The sequence below is a fragment of the Gadus chalcogrammus genome, chromosome 8 (assembly GCF_026213295.1).
Source record: "Gadus chalcogrammus isolate NIFS_2021 chromosome 8, NIFS_Gcha_1.0, whole genome shotgun sequence".
Lineage (NCBI taxonomy): Eukaryota > Metazoa > Chordata > Actinopteri > Gadiformes > Gadidae > Gadus > Gadus chalcogrammus.
Genome location: NC_079419.1, coordinates 18,479,096 through 18,499,202, shown reverse-complemented (window position 1 = coordinate 18,499,202; position 20,107 = coordinate 18,479,096). Strand labels below are relative to the sequence as shown.

General features: G+C 46.7%; 1 protein-coding gene across 1 annotated transcript; it reads right to left on the bottom strand.

Annotated features, from left to right (window-relative positions):
• Positions 1–4,458: 4,458 nt before the first annotated feature.
• LOC130387907 (TOG array regulator of axonemal microtubules protein 1-like) lies at positions 4,459–19,680 on the bottom strand. The gene is made up of 17 exons (XM_056597200.1): positions 19,429–19,680; positions 19,199–19,343; positions 18,947–19,100; positions 18,709–18,847; positions 12,584–12,698; positions 11,717–11,886; positions 11,509–11,623; positions 8,209–8,613; positions 7,761–7,878; positions 7,515–7,620; positions 6,883–7,118; positions 6,374–6,532; positions 6,104–6,277; positions 5,435–5,615; positions 5,088–5,307; positions 4,907–4,993; positions 4,459–4,689 (listed from the first exon to the last, which is right to left on the bottom strand). Exons 1-17 carry the CDS (start codon positions 19,615–19,617, stop codon positions 4,463–4,465), a joined length of 2,940 nt encoding a protein of 979 aa, XP_056453175.1. The 5' UTR covers positions 19,618–19,680; the 3' UTR covers positions 4,459–4,462.
• Positions 19,681–20,107: the final 427 nt, after the last annotated feature.

Genomic DNA, 20,107 nt, shown 5'->3' with positions numbered 1-20,107 from the left:
GTATTTGTGTATGTACATTCATATTTATTTATGTATGTGTCTATTTATCTATTCTATTCCAAGGATATATACTCATATATATATATATCACTCATATATCAATCGAAGGCTGGAGGAGTGTAACACATTAATTCTTACTTCCACACATTTGATCACAGCCTCCCTTCTGAGTCCCTGTCCCTGGACTGACAGACTGGCCCTGATAAGGTGTCCCTACCATCACCTCCTCTGACCCTGTCTCTGCCATGTCACCTCCACCATAACTCGTGCTAATTGCTTGGCGAAGGGTTGAACCCAGGGTCATTAAGTGCTGGAGGTGGGCGTAAAAATATATTGTTATTATGAATTGCTATTATTTCAACTTTCAACTTAATTTTCAATTCTGATTGCCTAGTTTATTAGTGAACAACAATTTACTTATTTTATCATCTATTATCTCCACTAAAAAAGCCAAATTAAATTACTTCTTCAATTCGACTACCTGAAAACCCTGAGGCTGCTCGTTGTTCACAGGGACCTCATAACACCCACTTTGCGTGGGCTGCGCTAGTATGAAGCGCCTGATGTTGGACGGTCCAGAGATGGCAGGGGCCTTAGGGAGGATTTGGAAGGCCTGTTTCTTTGGAGGACTGCAGGGGTCTTGACTTTCAAAGTCAGATCGGACGTGTCTACTTGGCCTTTATTAGAGACAGACAAAACAAAAGACAAATACATGAGTTCATAAAGAGACTGGCTTTGCACAAATATGTTGGAACAAAAGTCACTTAAAGCATAAAAGTCATACTTGATTTTTCTCTTGGGTCTCCGGTCTGTTGTTGGGTCTTCGACCTCTGATGCCAAATCAGTTTGGTTTTGAGCCAGTGGCAGCTTCTGGCGACACTCCAGATAGTTATCTGTTGAACAGAACTCAAATTTAGGATTGTATTTATTGATATCATGACTGATCAGTTAATTATTTAAGTATACATACCTGAAGAAAAAAAAACCCTGGCATTGTCAAATAGAGGCCAGGTATCCTGGGGCTCTTCCAGCTGCCTTATGGCCCGATTGACTCCCTCAGCCTTGTGGGGGGGCCACCTGCACGCCCCATTATTGTACCATTGCGTTGGCACAACCTCCACCTCCTCGGAATTGTCAAAGCAGACAACGGAAAACATAGCTGGTCTTCTGCATGAGAACAAAAATCACACTCTGTTAACCAGTTTAACCCTACTGCCTTGCCTGCCTAACCTACACAAATTTAACAACAAGAACGATTCCAAAATAACTGAACATATTGACAAATCAATAAATGCATGTTTTACTGAGTGTGTGTGCGTGTGCGTGTGTGTGTGTGTGTGTGTGTGTGTGTGTGTGTGTGTGTGTGTGTGTGTGTGTGTGTGTGTGTGTGTGTGTGTGTGTGTGTGTGTGTGTGTGTGTGTGCGTGCGCGTAACAGCCTCTCGCGAATGATGTTCTGCTCTCGCGCGCAAATTTAGTTTTGGCACTATGGGGGAGGGAACCAAGGGAGGGCGGGCTTTCCTATGATTGGCCGTTTCTGAAGCGCGATATTTGATTGTCAGCCCTCCTCTCATTCAATTCTGAATTGTACAGTAAATGGCTGAAACGATAGTTACGTATTGTAACTCTAGATTCTATGATTATAGGCGCAGAATTTTAAGTGTCGGCCTCATTGTCCTTTAAATAGCTGAAGAAAAGCTGTTTATTGGGAACAGAACGTCCGCCGGCGCCCGACTATATCTGCGAAATGCGGACGTCGTTGAGGCACGCCGCACGCGGACGTAATTGAGGCCCACGCTGTTGGTGGGCAAATCTTTCAGTGCTACGGCTCACGCCTAGGGATAACCCAATAGCGATAGCCTTAAAAGGCTGCGCCTATTCTCATAGAATCTAGAGTTACAGTACCTAACTATCGTTTCAGCCATTTACTGTACAATTCAGAATTGAATGAGAGGAGGGCTGTCAATCAAATATCGCGCTTCAGAAACGGCCAATCATAGGAAAGCCCGCCCTGCCTTGGTTCCCTCCCCATAGTGCCAAAACTAAATTTGCGCGCGAGAGCAGAACATCATTCGCGAGAGGCTGTTATTGCGTGCGCAGTCTCGCAGAGGTAATTTGCGCGCGCGCAGAGATCATTTGCGCGCTCGCAGTTAATATCTACGCGTGTGAAATAATATAATGCGCCCGAATGCATCTTTTATCACATTAGTGAATTATGGCGCTAATGTGTCGCCATAGTCGCCGGCCCTCCACTGCGCGTCGGGCCGAACAACGCCCCTTAACAGTGGTATAATGAGCACATACCACAGCCTGTCGTGATCTGTCGTGATCTTTCTTTCTATTCCGCATATAAATCTATACAGATCAGATGTGTCCATGTAAAGTTAAACGCGGCTACTGTTGAGCCTACTATTTATTTTAACTGTCTCTGCATATTTCCCACGGTCCCACCGGTATAGCGCGTAGGCCTACTCATTAGCCTAGCCTGCTCGACTTTAATCGACATAGGTTTCGAAGGTAGCGCGGATAGACTCGGGATTTACCATAGCCTATTATAATACACCTTTATACACTTTAAATGCAAGGCGTATTATCCACAAGAAATAGGCTAGAATATATTCTAGCTAGAGAGGAAATATTTATAATGATCGGCTCGCTGCATTTGCCTGCTCTATATCCAACCATAGACCTACATACATTTAGTAATTTAGCAGAAGCTTTAACGTATAGGCTATAAGCTATTAAATGTAACGCTGTGGAGTGCATGACCAGGGCGTTTCAAACAGATAAAACGACTATGAGTAACTTCATGTGATTAATAACAATACCTTTTTTTAGAAAGAGAATAAATGTAGGCTATGCAACTTACCTTAAGGTATCACGCCGGCAAACTGATGTTGGAGGGCTCTTCTCTGGGCATAAATCTTCAAAATTCCCGGGCTTGGCGCAGCCTTAAGGCAAGCCAGATAGATGCCAAAGCGCACCCGTAAGTCATGAAATGCATTCCCGCTCATCACCTTGTCGGCTGGTTAACCAGACATAAGCCATAAGCGCACCCAAAGTCATGATCTGCAGTCCCGCTCATCCCTTTGTCGGCTGGTTAACCAGACATGAGCCATAACTCAGCCAGAATAACGTGGCGCCCTTTATTTATTATGGCAGATCATAATTAAGCCACAGGTCTCCCACACATCTTAGAGGAGCTTCTCATGTGCCAAAATAAGCCCAAAGAGGCCAAATGTATGCCTAAACAAACCCAAAATGATTTGCTATCTGGGAGACCCCTTTCTGTTAACATAGTTAAATTCGTTAGTTGACTCCGGTGCTTTTGTGGCTATGTGGGTGCAATCTATGGCTCCAATTATGTTTGGGAATACGGCGATGGCGTGAAAGCCCCGTTTGATTTCGGCTTGTTGGGGATCTCTGGAAGGGAACTGGATGTAGTTTGGGGCCAGGGAAATAATTGCGTCCAACACCGCCGGCATGGTCCTACTCATCGATGGCTGAGAAGTGCCGGATATGTCTCCAACCTCACGCTGAAATGTGCCGGTACTACGGTAGCTAAAAATCCCAGGGTGGAAAGGAGTTGGATATGCACAGGGATTGCGTTTGTGAGTCTCGTGTCTCGAGCCAACATTGGCCCTAAATCACGACACAAATCCAGCAGTACATTCTTTGGGGAGTGGTATCTACTAAGAAGCCACTCTGTGCTCTCTCCAAGCAGATCAGTACAATCTTTGAAGACGCGCTCCCTGCGGAGCGCATGGTTTGCCAAGTCTTCCAATAACGCAAGATAAGCCATTGCACTAGATTTCTCACAGCTGTCTTTTATAGGGTTTGACACCAATTAGGTAATTTTTCTGTTTACAATTAGACAAAGGAGTAATTGAATGTTTTCTAATTAAAGTAAACATGGCACATATGTGGATGTCGATTGCTTAATGCAGACGTTGACACTCATAAATGCTTTGCTTTGCACTTGTAACATCGCTATTCTACCACTAGATTCTGTTCGTACATTTTGGTAAATTCCATACTTTGCGTGGCAATGATCCTACGCCATCCTTACGCACAAATCTGTGCGTATGTACGGTTGATCAATGAGGCCCCAGGCTTTGATAACAGGCTTTGAGAGGCTACCTGTTCGGATCGGCTTAGCTCAGGAGGTAGAGCAGTTGTATTGTAATAGGTTGCTAGTTCGATCCCCAGCTCCTCCTAGCTGAGTGTTGACAGGTCCCGGAGCAAGACACTTAACCCTAACTGCTCCCGACGAGCTGGCGGTCACCTTGCATGGTTGACTGCCGTCGGTGTGTCAATGTGTGTATTATCCGATGTAAGTCGCTTTGGATAAAATGCCCTAATTGTAATGGAAAATTGTACCTGTTAAAGTGCAACACAAGCTACCTGTAAAAGTGCAAAGAGAGCAGTGAGACTACTCGTTCCCGTCCTTAGGTCATTTTTTATTCAGGACATGGTTCTCAGCAGCTGGTTGAGGTCCCTGCCGACGCTCGGGGGCTGGGAGGCGGCGCTCTGCCGCAGGCCGGGCCCCATCTGATGGTGGAGGGCTCGGCACAGGCTGGTGGTCGCCCGGTGCACGCTGCCGCTGGACGGGCCCAGCAGGCCCCACAGCAGGGGCAGCGCCTTCTGCTCCACCAGCTGGGGCCGGCGGGGGTACAGCTCCATCACCAGCTCTGGGGGGGGGGAGGAGAGGGGAGGAGAAAGAGGAAGAGAAGGAGGAGGAAACCAAGGAAGAGAAAAAATAATGGGAGACGGGAGGAGACAGAGGAGAGGAGGCGGCAGAGCAGAGCGGATCAGATGCCTCTTGATTGGCCACACAATGGTATACGTATGTTTGGTGCTGATCATTGCAAAAAACAAAACAAAGGAACATTTTAGCCATTAACAAACCTGCAACCTTCTCGATCAGATCCACCTTTGCTTGGCCGCTAAGAACCCGTGCCTTGAAGCAGAACGGCTCCAGGAGGAGGCTGTTGTCTGGAGAGGGGCAAGGGAAGAGCACATGAGTAACAAGGACAACGCCGTGGTCAGACCGGACCGTGTTCTGGACAGCTCCCCACCGGGCCCTCACCGAGGTTCAGCACCAGCTCGCAGAGGGCCCCTGTGGCGGCCGAGTACACAGCGCGGTTCTTGGAGTTGAGGTGGTTGTCCACGATGGCGGGCACCAGGTGGTTGAGCACCCCGGACAGGTTGTCCTTCAGCAGGCGCACCATCCCCTGCAGGGCCTCCAGGGCGTACAGGTTCACCTTACGGTTGGACTCCAGCAGGCGGTCTCTGAAGAGGTCAAACACCTGGGGGAGCGGGGAGAAACGGGGAACAGGTGAACAAAAAGGGGACAGGAGGGAGTCCAACCAGGAGAGGGGATAAGGGCGAGTGTGAGGTAGTGGGCGTTTACGAGCGGTGGGGGGTTTTACGGACCGGGAACAGGCTGCGGATGACCATGCTGGGGTTGTGCTGGCAGTCGGCCACCAGCTGGTCGAGGCCTTTGATGCGCTTCCTGAAGTCCTTGGACTCCAGCAGAGCGGTGAGCTGCCTGATGTACTCAGCCTTGTCTTCGATGATGGGCCCCTGAGGTTTGGAGCTGTACTTGTTGGGCTCCCTGGAGGGTACCACAAAATATAATGTCATGAAACTGCATACATACTGCTACATATATATATATATGATCTTGGAAATAAGATAAAATATATTCTTCAAGTTTGCTTCAAGTTGAGAAAACGAACAAATGCATAAATAAATATAGGAGAGACATTACAAACAAAAGCCATCATGTGTGTTCTGGAACACGAACCCGAGAGAGGAGGCTTTTACTTTCACCAACATATTTCCAAGGTGGCTGTGATGTGTCTGGGAGGAGTCTCACCTGGGGGTGGTGGTGGCGGTGTTGGTGGGGGTGGCAGTGGCGGTGGTGGGGTTGGGGGCTATGGTCTGTTTGGGGAGCTTCCTTTGGAGCGTCGAGGCCCTGGCGGTGCCACTGCCGGGAAGCGAGGCTGGGGTCTGGGGCGTCTCACCCAGACCCAGACCCAGACCCTGACCCTGACCCTGACCCTGACATAACAAACACAACAACAACAACGTTCACCAGACCCGTAGCCAAGCGGTAGGGTGGGGCGAGAGGGCGGGGCCTTCCGTACCTTTGCCTTGAGTCCACTGACCGCCTTGCGGGCGGCGGAAAGGTCCTTGGTGGGGATGTTCTTCTCCAGCAGGCTATCAAAGTCCCGGTGGGAGGACAGGAACAGCAACATCCGGCGGCCAAAGGACCTGAAGGGGGAGGAGTGAGACCGGCACGTCACCGAGCCGTTGGACACACGCCAAAGCCTTCAGCCAACACAGGAAGCCACCGGGGGCTCTACGTGCCTGGGTTCCGGGGAGGAGTCCAGGGCCAGCTTGACCACGGCCGGGAGGATTCTGTCCGTCACGTCCTTCCCTCCGGACAGCAGGCGGGCCACGCCCACCCTTTCCAGCAGGTCGGCCAGGTGCTGGGCGGCGCACTTCCTCACCGCCGCGCTCAGGTGGCTGCAGACGCACACAGGCTCAACATGAAGGGTGCACACAAAGAGACACAAACCACAGAAGTACACAACGGATGGAGATAAGGAAACATCGGCTAGACCTCTGGAGTATCCTACCTACCAGTCCAAAGCAGATTAAGGATGTTAGAAACGTTTCCTTTGACACTCAAGTCCTGTTTAAATGTCTATTTTTTCTGTGGTGCGTTTGCATCTGCCGCTGATTCTTTGTACTTTATATAAATCACAGATTTGATCTTGCAATACCGTTACTGTGGTAGATATACAAGAAAACATAACAAGGCGCAATACAGTGTGTTTGTGTCTGCGTTGTGCGTGTGCCTGCAGCCCCCTGACCTCAAACCCCCGTCCAGGAAGGCGTTGATGCAGCGTGCCGGCGTGCAGTGCCGCACCATGTGGCCCAGCGCTGCGTCCACTTCCTCCCGGATGAAGGCGTTGCTCTCGGCCGCCTTGTGCAGCAGCGCCCTGGCCGTGGTGTCCAACTCCTTGTCCATGGCCCGCTGCAGGTGGCAGTACAGGACGCCCAGCGTGCACACGGCTACGCGGGACACGCCCGAACGCAGGTTCTTCACCTGAGAACCAGACGCACACGTGGTAGACACCACTCTCACTCTGGAAAGGTTCATGGAGTGTCTTGGAAAGCGCTATATGAATAAAGGCGTTACATTATAGTACGTTTCACACTCCTCGCTTCATTCAAGGCTGTGTTTTGCTAACATTGTTCATGTCGAATCAACCACTCGTTCTATGGTGTATAATTGATGGGGATGGTTTTACACACAGCAAGGTATATAGACTAAGCTGTAGACAGGATTGAGTTAGTTTTACACTTGCAGACAGTGACGGACTGTCCACACCCAGCCGCCCACCCACTCACACGCCCATCCACAGTGACAGACGCTGGTCTCCATGTTACGTGGTAGAGAGAGAGAGAGCACCAGGGAGCAGGCCCAGAGAGGGGGAGCTACCTCTTGAACGAGGGCGAGGCAGACGTCGCGGAGCCTGGGGAGCAGCGTGTCCACGTGGTTCTGGGCCAGACTGCGCAGCACCGTGAGCCCTTCCATCTTCTCCTGCCTGCATTCAGAACCACAGCAGGTCAGTCAGATGAAAAACAAGTTCGGATTGCTTCGACTAATTCTGTGTGTGTGTGTGTGTGTGGGGGGGAAAATTCTGAGTGTGTGTGGTGTGTGTGTGTGTGTGTGTGTGTGTCTCACCAGTTCTCTGAGCTGATGAGAGTGAGGCTCTGTGTCATGGCCAGCTCAGGTTTGGGGAAGGGGTGGGGCCCGGGTGGGTCTCGCTGGGGGCCGCTGAGGGAGCCCTGGGCCGGCTCATCTGCACACACACACGTTTGAAAAATAAACGCCGGTCTCAATTAGACGCCGGCGCCTTGCCAGGGTCGCGTGACAACATCACAGACGTATTTTAGAGCATTACCAACTTTCGCCAATAGATGGCATCAGTTCACCAAAAGGAAAATCCAAAGGAATTAAAGGCCTGTTCCATATGGACGCCTGTCCCAAACACAAGCCGCTTGAGTTCAGGGATTGAAACAAATAAAAGCCTGGGCTAATAATTAAAGTTTTATGGTATGCAGGCTCAATCCTATAAAAAAAGAAGAGTTCCCTAGGATTGATTTATTTGTGTAAGAGATGCCATTCTTACCACTGCTATCCAACAGTTTCTCCTCCAGCTCGGACTCAGCGGTCAGCCTCTGGTCGGGGAAACAGCGGCCCCCGTTCTTCTGCCTCTTCCCAGAGGGCCCGGCCTCTTCCCCTGCCTGGTGGGGGGACGGGCCCCGGAGCTTCTCCCGGGGGATCCTGCCGTTCCTCAGACGTTCCTGCACAGGGGGAAACGGGCTCAACGCGTACTTACCTCTGCCCGCCACGCCTTCAGGAACGTCAGAGGCCGGCGGGCTGCCTGGGGCCTGGGACCTCTGGCCGTTGGCGAACTGGGAGCGCTCCGTCCCAGAGAGGTCCGCCTCGGCGCCTCCGAGCGCCCGGCGGCGGGCGGAGGCAGCGGCGTTCCGGGACGAGGGGGCGGAGCTCAGCGGGGCGTCCCGCAGATCCACTGTGAAGGACACTGTTTAAAAGTACATGTTAAGCATACTTTAAAGCAACAAATATACTTGGAATAACTTTTGTATGCTTCAATTATATTTGTACTACAATAAAGTGTACTACTTGTTCACCTGGGGGTCTATGTGGGGGCTTGGCCTCAGTAGGGCGGAGGACGATCCTGTCGTTGGCGCCAGCGGCTGGGGCAGCCAACCGGGGCAGCCTAGCCCCACGAGGGTGGTCAGGGTCAGCCACTTCTAATGAGGGGAAATTAAGTACACTTTAATAAAACATAGTACAAGTACACAATGACCACGTATTTGCAATTTTTCTAACTGTACGTCCACACCAGAAGCGAATTGAGCTACCAAATCGCCGGAAGTCATTCACTTTCTATGGGCAAGAGCGACCAAAGCGACCAACGCTAACAGCGGCCAAAGTGCAGCGACCAGAGCGTCCAAAAAAAGTTGAAAACTTTTTAACAATATGCAAATTACTATGATGCGCTTCAGCGGCAAAACACTGACAGCCAATCAGAATGTAGACGCTCTTCGCTTGCGTGGATCCCAGGGAACACCGGCAGGCACTTTGGTTCCTACCTACCTTTATTCACTCACTGAACAAAATGTTGGCTGAAGTATTAATCGCGGCTGTAACTGGGCACCCGGTGTTGTACTACCCAACCCTTTTTCAGTTCAGAGATCGAAACGCCATAGTGGTTTGGATACCAAGTGATGATAAGCGGGAGTATTTATACATCTAGAACGTTCCTATTTAAGCGGGAATCATTTTCATTTGCTCTCCATGCCACCAATCTAACCAACCAATCGCGTGTAGCATGCTTTAAACAAAACCAAAAAAGTTTTTGAAATCGTCACATAAACAAACTAAATAAATGACAAGGGATATATCTATTTTCTTTTATCCCTCTATTCCCCACTATTCACGGAGCCTGAGGTGAATAATTGTTAATTAAATAGTCTAGATAGATAGATAGCCTAGTCAAGTCTTTATTAATACCAAACGACACAAATCGTCGGGAATCCATTTAGGTGGTTCGGCCCACACAGGACAGTAGCCTACAAGACCACACAGAACAAGTCTGACTGGACATACACACAATACATCACATTAAAACTAGACACGCGTTGATAGATAGATAGACAGATAGGCCTAGATAGATAGATATGTTCCATTATTTGCCTTGCGGAGCCAACCAGTCCTGTGCACGTATGCAAATTAGCCATGTGCGCCAATGTCTATTTGTTTTGAGTGTGACGAATGAGTGCAGATCATGATTTGCAGATGCAGATCAGTGAAACATATTTTAACTAGCCTACTACAGCACGCAGGGTTTTTTGTTCTCGGTTGTAATTAGCCTACATTTTAGGATTTTTTTTATATTGGGGGGAATCACTGTCCTACTTGTTGTCGAAGCACTTTATCCAACAAGCAAAACCGTCTCGGCAATATGGCCAAAGTGTATGGGAGAGTTCACTCTTTGATATGGCTGTCTGTACTAAAAGCATACGGCTCCTTTAAATGCGTCTGCATAATTGAATTGTACGTCATGAGCGACTTGAGCGACCAAAGCGAACAGAAATATTCGCAGCGAAACTTTGTGAGCGACCAAAGCGTGGTCGCTCCTGGTGTGGACGTACGGTAAGGCACTGTAATACAATTTGAGATTAACCTTCTGCAAGTATACTAAAGTACTTTGCTATTTAGTATACTTTTTCTAAGTACACATACGTACAATTTACGTAAATCGTCACATAAACAAACTAAATAAATGACAAGGGATATATCTATTTTCTTTTATCCCTCTATTCCCCACTATTCACGGAGCCTGAGGTGAATAATTGTTAATTAAATAGTCTAGATAGATAGATAGCCTAGTCAAGTCTTTATTAATACCAAACGACACAAATCGTCGGGAATCCATTTAGGTGGTTCGGCCCACACAGGACAGTAGCCTACAAGACCACACAGAACAAGTCTGACTGGACATACACACAATACATCACATTAAAACTAGACACGCGTTGATAGATAGATAGACAGATAGGCCTAGATAGATAGATATGTTCCATTATTTGCCTTGCGGAGCCAACCAGTCCTGTGCACGTATGCAAATTAGCCATGTGCGCCAATGTCTATTTGTTTTGAGTGTGACGAATGAGTGCAGATCATGATTTGCAGATGCAGATCAGTGAAACATATTTTAACTAGCCTACTACAGCACGCAGGGTTTTTTGTTCTCGGTTGTAATTAGCCTACATTTTAGGATTTTTTTTATATTGGGGGGAATCACTGTCCTACTTGTTGTCGAAGCACTTTATCCAACAAGCAAAACCGTCTCGGCAATATGGCCAAAGTGTATGGGAGAGTTCACTCTTTGATATGGCTGTCTGTACTAAAAGCATACGGCTCCTTTAAATGCGTCTGCATAATTGAATTGTACGTCATGAGCGACTTGAGCGACCAAAGCGAACAGAAATATTCGCAGCGAAACTTTGTGAGCGACCAAAGCGTGGTCGCTCCTGGTGTGGACGTACGGTAAGGCACTGTAATACAATTTGAGATTAACCTTCTGCAAGTATACTAAAGTACTTTGCTATTTAGTATACTTTTTCTAAGTACACATACGTACAATTTACAATACACTTACAATAAATACACTTTTTATAAGTACAATGCAATACCACTTTAAGTATTTCAGAATTAGTGTACTTTTTTTTCAGTACATTAAAGTGGAACTTAATGACATTTATTGCGAAGTACACTTTTGAAAAGTACATACGTTAAAAATACTTTAATTTAAGCACAAAAAGTAAAAGTATACTTGTCATAACTTTTGTATGCTTCAATTATATTTGCAATAGACTAAAGTATACGACTTCTTCACCTGGGGGGGTTTGGCCCGGGGAAGTCTCCTGGCTCGAGGCGGCACCCAGAGCCCGTGCACGGAGGGACACGGTGTCGTAGTGGGCCGCCTGGATCCAGGCTTCCTGGCCGTCAGCCTCCTCAGCCACAGCCAACCGGGGCAGCCTAGACCCACGAGGGTAGCGGGGGTTAAGGCCCGGGGGCTTGGCCTCAGTAGGGGGGCGGAGGACGATCCTGCCTGGGGCCTGGGACCTCTGGCCGTTGGCGGACTGGGAGCGCTCCGTCCCAGAGAGGTCCGCCTCGGCGCCACCGTGCGCCCGGCGGCGGGCGGAGGCAGCGGCGTTCCGGGACGAGGAGGCGGAGCTCAACGGGGCGTCCCGCAGATCCACTGTGAAGGACACTGTTTAAAAGTACAAGTTAAGCATACTTTAAAGCAACAAATATACTTGGAATAACTTTTGTATACTTCAATTATATTTGTACTACAATAGAGTGTACTATTGGTTCACCTGGGGGTCTATGTGGGGGCTTGGCCTCAGTAGGGCGGAGGACGATCCTGTCGTTGGCGCCAGCGGCTGGGGCAGCCAACCGGGGCAGCCTAGCCCCACGATGGTGGTCAGGGTCAGCCACTTCTAATGAGGGGAAATTAAGTACACTTTAATAAAACATTTTAATAGTGTAGCACACAGGACTTGAAAATAAGTGTACTTTACTCAAGTACACAATGACCACGTATTTGCAATTTTTCTAAGGCACTGTAATACAATTTGAGATTAACCTTCTGCAAGTATACTGAAGTACTTTGCTATTCAGTATACTTTTTCTAAGTCCACATACGTACAATTTACAATACACTTACAATAAAGTACACTTTTTATAAGTACAATGCAATACCACTTTAAGTATTTCAGAATTAGTGTACTTTTTTTTCAGTACATTAAAGTGGAACTTAATGACATTTATTGCGAAGTACACTTTTGAAAAGTACATACGTTAAACATACTTTAATTTAAGCACAAAAAGTAAAAGTATACTTGTAATAACTTTTGTATACTTTAATTATATTTGCAATACACTAAAGTATACAACTTCTTCACCTGGGGGGGTTCGGCCCGGGGAAGTCTCCTGGCTCGAGGCGGCACCCAGAGCCCGTGCACAGAGGGACACGGTGTCAGAGTGGGCCGCCTGGATCCAGGCTTCCTGGCCGTCAGCCTCCTCAGCACCAGCCAACCGGGGCAGCCTAGACCCACGAGGGTAGCGGGGGTTAAGGCCCGGGGGCTTGGCCTCAGTAGGGGGGCGGAGGACGATCCTCTCGTTGCTGCCACCAGCTGGGGCAGCCAACCGGGGCAGCCTAGACCCACGAGGGTAGCGGGGGTTAAGGCCCGGGGGCTGGGCCTCAGTAGGGCGGAGGACAACCCTCTCGTTGGCGCCAGCGGCTGGGGCAGCCAACCGGGGCAGCCTAGACCCGCGAGGGTAGCGGGGGTTAAGGCCCGGGGGCTTGGCCTCAGTAGGGGGGCGGAGGACGGTCCTCTCGTTGGCGCCAGCGGCTGGGGCAGCCAACCAGGGGAGCCTAGACCCACGATGGTGGTCAGGGTCAGCCACTTCTAATGAGGGGAAATGAAGTACACTTTAATAAAACATTTTAATAGTGTAGTACACAGGACTTCAAAATAAGTGTACTTACATAAGTACACTAAATGACCAACAATTTGCAATTTTTCTAAGGCACTCTAATACAACTTGAGATTAACTTTCTGCAAGTATACTAAAATACACTTCTACTTTGCTATTTAGCAGGGGTTTTTCTAGAAAAAAAAAGTAACAGGGAGCAGACCCCTGCGCAAAGCCGAGGGAGCAACGCGACCGAGGCGGGGGATGGTGTGGAAGGGGGGTCTCCCCCTTCCATGGCGCGAAGCCTTTGAAAAAATAATGATTAAATGGTACATTTTGAGACTATCTTAGAGAGAAATTCTAGCTCTTGTGGTCATCCTGAAAAACTAAAATACTATCAACTTTTGGTAGACTTGTATAACTTTACCCTGTAAATAAACACGACAAATTTCAAAAATATTGGCTAAACTTTTATTAAGTAGGACAAATCACAACAGCAGCCGTCTGTTCCTGAGACTGCCCCAACGGCTCACTGCCTTGTCAAAATCCAATTGATCAATTGCAGGCCCCTCAATACTGATCCTGAGGAGGTGGTTCAGGGTAGCGTCAGTCATGGTAGACCTCCTGTGCCATGCCTCTATGGAACAAGTTTTGGGGCTCTAGAGTCAATAATGGCGACGCTATAGAAATGTTACTATTGTTGTCGTTTTCAGTTTTGCACTTTGCAGACGGTCCCTAAGCTCGCGGCTGAAAGCCTACTGCTCGTAGAAGCCAATGCAATTCAGTTTTGCACTTTGCAGACGGTCCCTAAGCTCGCGGCTGAAAGCCGACTGCTCGTAGAAGCCAATGCAATTCACCGTTCGCTAAAGACGGCTCGTTTGGATGAAAACTATGTTGTAGCTGGTTCTCTGGGTTACTACACTTTTATTGGGCTAATTCGGCCGTGCAGCTGCCATTTAGTTCCCTGCTACGGGTTCCCTGGTAACAGGGAACCCTGTTCGACTGTTCGTTTTGCTCTCGCAAAACTCTTGATCAACACTCAGCATTTGTTTATTTCTGTCGTTCATTGAAACCGCTTTGTGCAGAGAGAACTGGAATGGTCTTGTATAGTTGCTTAGCATCTTAGCGCCTAGACCAAAAACCCATTCAAATACATAATAGCTAGCTAGCTAGCTGCTAATAACTTTAACGTTAGCATGTCGACTCGGTCTGGGAAACTCCAATTCGGATCGGAATATTTTTGGAGTAATTATAAGTTATTTGAGGATCAGACACATTGTCAGGTGGTGGTGTTGGGATATTTTCGCGGAGAAAAGATCGTTTTGAGAAATAGTGTATGTTTTACAGCAGCATGTAAGTACAGATCCAAGTCTGACAGGTTCAGTCGGCATTTCGGTAGGATGGCGCACGCAGGGAGTATCGGGGCGCAGCGCCCCTGTTCCCTTGTTTAGAAAAAACCCTGTTTAGTATACTTTTTCTAAGTACACATACGTACAACTTACAATACACTTACAATAAAGTACACGTTTTATAAGTACAATGCAATACCACTTTAAGTATTTCAGAATTAGTATTCCCTTTTTCAGTACATTAAAGTGGAACTTAATCACATTTATTATGAAGTACACTTTTGAAAAGTACATACGTTAAACATACTTTTAATTAAGCACAAAAAGTAAAAGTATACTTGTAATAACTTTTGTATACTTCAATTATATTTGCAATACACCTAAGTATACAACTTCTTCACCTGGGGGGCTTCGGCCCGGGGAAGTCTCCTGGCTCGAGGCGGCACCCCGAGCCCGTGCACAGAGGGACACGGTGTCGGAGTGGGCCACCTGGATCCAGGCTTCCTGGCCGTCAGCCTCCTCAGCTACAGCCAACCGGGGCAGCCTAGCCCCACGAGGGTAGCGGGGGTTAAGGCCCGGGGGCTTGGCCTCAGTAGGGGGGCGGAGGACGACCCTCTCGTTGCTGCCACCAGCTGGGGCAGCCAACCAGGGCAGCCTAGCCCCACGAGGGTAGCGGGGGTTAAGGCCCGGGGGCTTGGCCTCAGTAGGGGGGGCGGGGACGAGCCTGGTCTCCTCGGTGTATGACTCCCTGTCCTCCATCATGATGGAAGCAGGGGTCAGTTGAGCCCACAAAGAAAACAATGTCTTCCTGTCCATCGTCGCTGTTCGATAATCTCTCTATGAGTCTCTGTAAAGAAACATATTCAATTTATTATTTAATTAATGGAGTCTTTACCACATACATAGATTGGACCACTGCTTGGGTCTGAAGCATACGCATGCAATTTTGAATTCTGGTACAAGAAATTAAGTGTGTGAGTGACGACGTATTGAGAAAAATTTGTGAAAAGAGAATAAAACGGCCTGACGCTCCTAGCACGGTGTCTCATTAAGTTTACATTTACAACAACATTACTTGCATTGGAAGTCGATAAAGACACTGAATAATTCGGTAAAAATCACGGTTCAACGCTGAAAAGTTGAACCAACCACGATTGTGTACAGCGCATACCGAACCGTGTACTAACATCATTGATACATAAACGTCAGTAGCCACTAGCAAGAGAGTGAGCTAATGCGGTCGTTAAAACACCTCCAGCAGCAGCATTGCTTCAGATATGACCCTCATTAAGTGCGATGGCGTGAATACATGCAGCAAGAACGTTCCACAAATGTACCGATCTGTAGGCCTATATTCATGCGGTATTACGGTTATGGCTTTCGACTTTACGGTTATGGTGACAGAAGGTTACGACGATAAATCGATCGGTGTTTTCCCCGTGAAAAACCATTTACAATAACATACATAATTGTTAGCGTTATCGATCAGTTAGATGACTTTCTAAAATGACATTTAACTTTTCGAAGAGGGGGCAAGGGCCCTTTGGTGTTTGGAGATGGAGAGTGAGGTGAGAGAGGCCGTGGCGGGCCCGAGGTCCACGAAGCCCCGAGCACGGTTAACCTTATTTCAATCGAGCAATCTGTGGTAGGCTAGATTTATCTTTTACACTTCGATAAATATATTATTGATATGTAATAATGTGCCAGGGACGGATTTATAATAGGATTGACATAAAATGGGACTACTTATTACTTAGAGCTATAATTCATGACTTACCTCTACTTGGCGTCGAAGGGCGAATGAAAACTTTAGAACTTGAGCAGGTACCTGATTGACACGAGGCATTATGACGAGTCCAGCTTCCCGAACCTATCATTGAGCGCATTGTGACCTCACAGTAATTTGTGTGTGTTTTAATAGAAAACCAGCCTACAGGATACCCCAGATCTTTGAAACAAAAATATCACAAAACACTTGCATTATTGCGTATGCATGCTACTGATACTGAAAATTGGTGTGAAAAAAAAAGGTGTGATGTGACCGTGTGAGGATTAAACCAACCTGAGTTGGACATCAGGGAATCACACATATGAATGCATGCGTTCATATGCATTCGCATATGAACATTGCAAAGTATAAATTCAACATTTCCACATTCAATCATCATAAAATATCTTATTGCCTCCTAAACTACTACGCTACTACGCATTACAAGGTTATGGTTTGGCAGCAGGTGGCAGCATAGGACCTGAAACCAAACATTTCAAACCCGCAAGAAAGACACCCTCATATCAATTTGGGGGCCCGATTTCAAATCTTTAGTGCCACTCACAGGCCAAAGCTGGGTTTACTTTAGTGCTCAAAAGTTTGAAACATGGCCGGTTAGCTTTTTCCTTTCGGCTCTGTATTCATTTTCCATGCTGAGAACAACACAATATTCAGTTATGCAATTTATAATTTTTTTGGGCGATTAAAGTCACGAGTCCGAGACAGATGCTTATGTCCAATGGCCTATTGTTGGCTAGGTCTGTTGGTTTACGGCCTGATAACAGATGCTCATTGAATCAGGGTCAAGGACAAAATAACATATTCAAACACCACATCCTTCAAATGAATCATCTAGGCCTACTTTTGACATCATTTCTATAATTGTAGGCGTACTTGGTGATCATGTATTAGCCCTACATTGTAGGGCTAATAAATGATCACCAGCCTACAACCTACAATTATAGAAATTATAATTGTAGCGTTTTCTCCCGGAGGCCCAGGCTTCCCTGTTTTTTAGACATCCAATAAAAACATTTATATTAACAGTTTCGGTTATTCTTTCGTGCCGTGTTGCTGTCATTTCTTCCACACTTTCTCGTCTCATTGAGCATTTCAAAATGCGCCCCTCTAAATGTTAAATACTGAATACGAGGTAAACCACACGACATTGCACACTGTATGTCCCATGGGATGGCATCCCTTTGCGAGAAAAAAGGATTAACCAATCAGGTGAGGCAACCGTCATGACACTGAGCCTCCTGTGATTAGTCAGCAGTGTGCCAAGGGAAGCCTTCACACCAATCAAATGAAAGCATCAACGTCAAGGTAAACAAATAGCGGGAGATTAGCACGTTTGCATTTTTTTTATCATATTATCGTATAAGCAAGTGGAGTTATGGAGCCAGGGTCGAGATTTAGAGTATTTAGTAAAATTTAACCATACTGCCACATGGGCAGCAACTAAAGAATAAATCTGGCGGCAGGCCAATGCCTAAGCTTCAGCTGCGTGTGGAGAGAAAGAAGAGTGGTTATCGCACTTTCAATGAGGAGAACTATGTCCGCACCGAGTGGCTAGCTGGTAGCGCTAAACTTCAGCTACTATTTTGCTGGCCATGTCTTCATTTTGACAAAGATTCATGCTCCCTGAACATTCCCTTCGCCACCATGAAAGAGGAGAATGGCCTTCCTATACAAATAGGGTGAGTAAAATACACACCTCCCGGTGCGGCATTACTGTTCCCTGAGCAGTCCTTTATTATTTTTTGTGTTATTATGTTTCCAATTTAGCCTTGATTGATTGCCTGTAATAAGTTGCATTGGTCAATCAAAGGAAGTAGTTAACGCTGAGAACCAGCACCGGGGACAGCAGGGCACATCTGAACAGATGTGGTTGTTTATAGCCGCTTGTTCTGGGATGTTTTGTGTTGGCTTTTAAGTAGTGTTTATAAGGAACAATGTTTAGGAGGACTGTGTGTGTGTGTGGCGGACTCAGGGGGGGCGACTGCCCCCCCACCCCACATGAAAAAATTCTATAGTTTACTATAGTAAATAAACTATAGTATACCCTATATATACTATAGTAAATATTGTAGTGTTTTTGAACCTTACTATAGTAGTTTTACTACAGTAAACTATAGTATACTACAGAAAATTCTATAGTTTACTATAGTAAATAAACTACAGTACATATACTATACTATAGTATTTGTATTGTAGATTATTTACTATAGTAAACTATAGAATTTTCTGTTGTATACTATAGTTTACTGTAGTAAAACTACTATAGTATGGTTAAAAAACACTACGACTACTTTACTGACGAGAAGCCTTTTTCACAGGCTGCTGAAGAGATTGGGAGCACCAGCATGATTTTGACCAGGTGTAGGATATTCTGCAAAAGACGAAGTGTGGTGATCAAACCAACTTTCCAAATCACCAAGTCAACAGTGACAATGATCATGTAATTTTTGATACTACAGATAACAGAGCATACCGCAAAATCTGAGCAGTAGGGCTCTTTTGTCGTCATGACTTGCCACAGTCCAAGATAGCTTTTGTCCTTGAATGACGTGTTTATCGTCATTTTCATCAGTTGGAACTCCTCTTTGGCCTTTTCTTTGCTGCAGCCATTCCTGGCATGAGATGGAAGAATGGCAGGAACAAGGAGGTCTGTATCAACATGATTTAATTTATTATGTCAACATAAATATGATAGCACACGAAAAACTCACCTGTCCAGGACAGTGGAGAAGTGTTGTAGGAGAAAGTTCACCTCTTCCACACCATGGTTCAGGAGCTCCAGCCTATTATCTGCCCAAGAGTCATGGCTGAAGACATTGAAACACTTCACTGCCTTGGCTGTTGGTGCATCCTTTGTGTTCTCTTCTATCAGAAAAAGACAGAGAGAAAAAGGTTAGGCCTCTCAACAGTGCTCTAAACATGTCATTGTGCCTATGATATAATGCTAAAATACAACAACTCACCAAGTAGGCTGCTAAATCTATTCTTCAGGTGTTTCACTGTGGACTCACAGGTCAGCACAATGGCTCTTTGCAGTCTGGGAGCACACTGGCTGATTGGTTGACCTTCTGCCAGCTCTGCAGCTTCACCTTTAGAAAGCGTGACTTCCTGTGAAGCATGCAAAATTAAAATGCTATCTACATCTTATTAACATGAAATATACATTCGATTTTATATAGAGTATATTGTGTACCTGATACTTGAACGTCCCAGCCCCAGGTTCTCCTCCTCTCTGTTGGCGCTGCTTCTTCATGGCTGCAAGGAACTCAGACAGCTTACCATCAGGTTTGGGGCTAGCTGCCATAGCTTCTATGGTAGCCAAGAGAGATTCGATGCCACTAACAGCCTGGGAAGACAGTTGTATTCTTAATACAAGCAACATGTTAAGGGGAATATAAAAGTAATCCCCTGGCCTCCTTTTTCTCTCTTCTTTACCTGAGGTAGGATTACAATGTTTTTCTGAAGCTGCAGGCTGAAGTTGCTGATGCAAGAGAAAAGGTCTGACAGGAAGTGGCAAAATGCCACATGTCCCATCCTCCATGCTGACTTTGACCTGCAAATATGTAGTTCTGATTCTCAACTCATAAAACACCAAAGTTAAAAATTTTTCAATAATTGATATATACTGTCAACACAGTACACACACAAAAAAAAAAAAGATAATACTTACCTTCTTTGCTCTGCCAGCTATCTACACTGGCCGAGGCACCTGCCAGATGCTTCATGTGCACATACACGGCTATAAACTGGCCAGAGGAATTACCATCCTTCCCTGGTTTTAGGAAGGTCCTCAAACTCCGGGACACATGGGGCAGCCACCTGGTCCCTTTCACTCCACTCGGTGCATTCACTGTGACTGTTCAGCTCCAAGT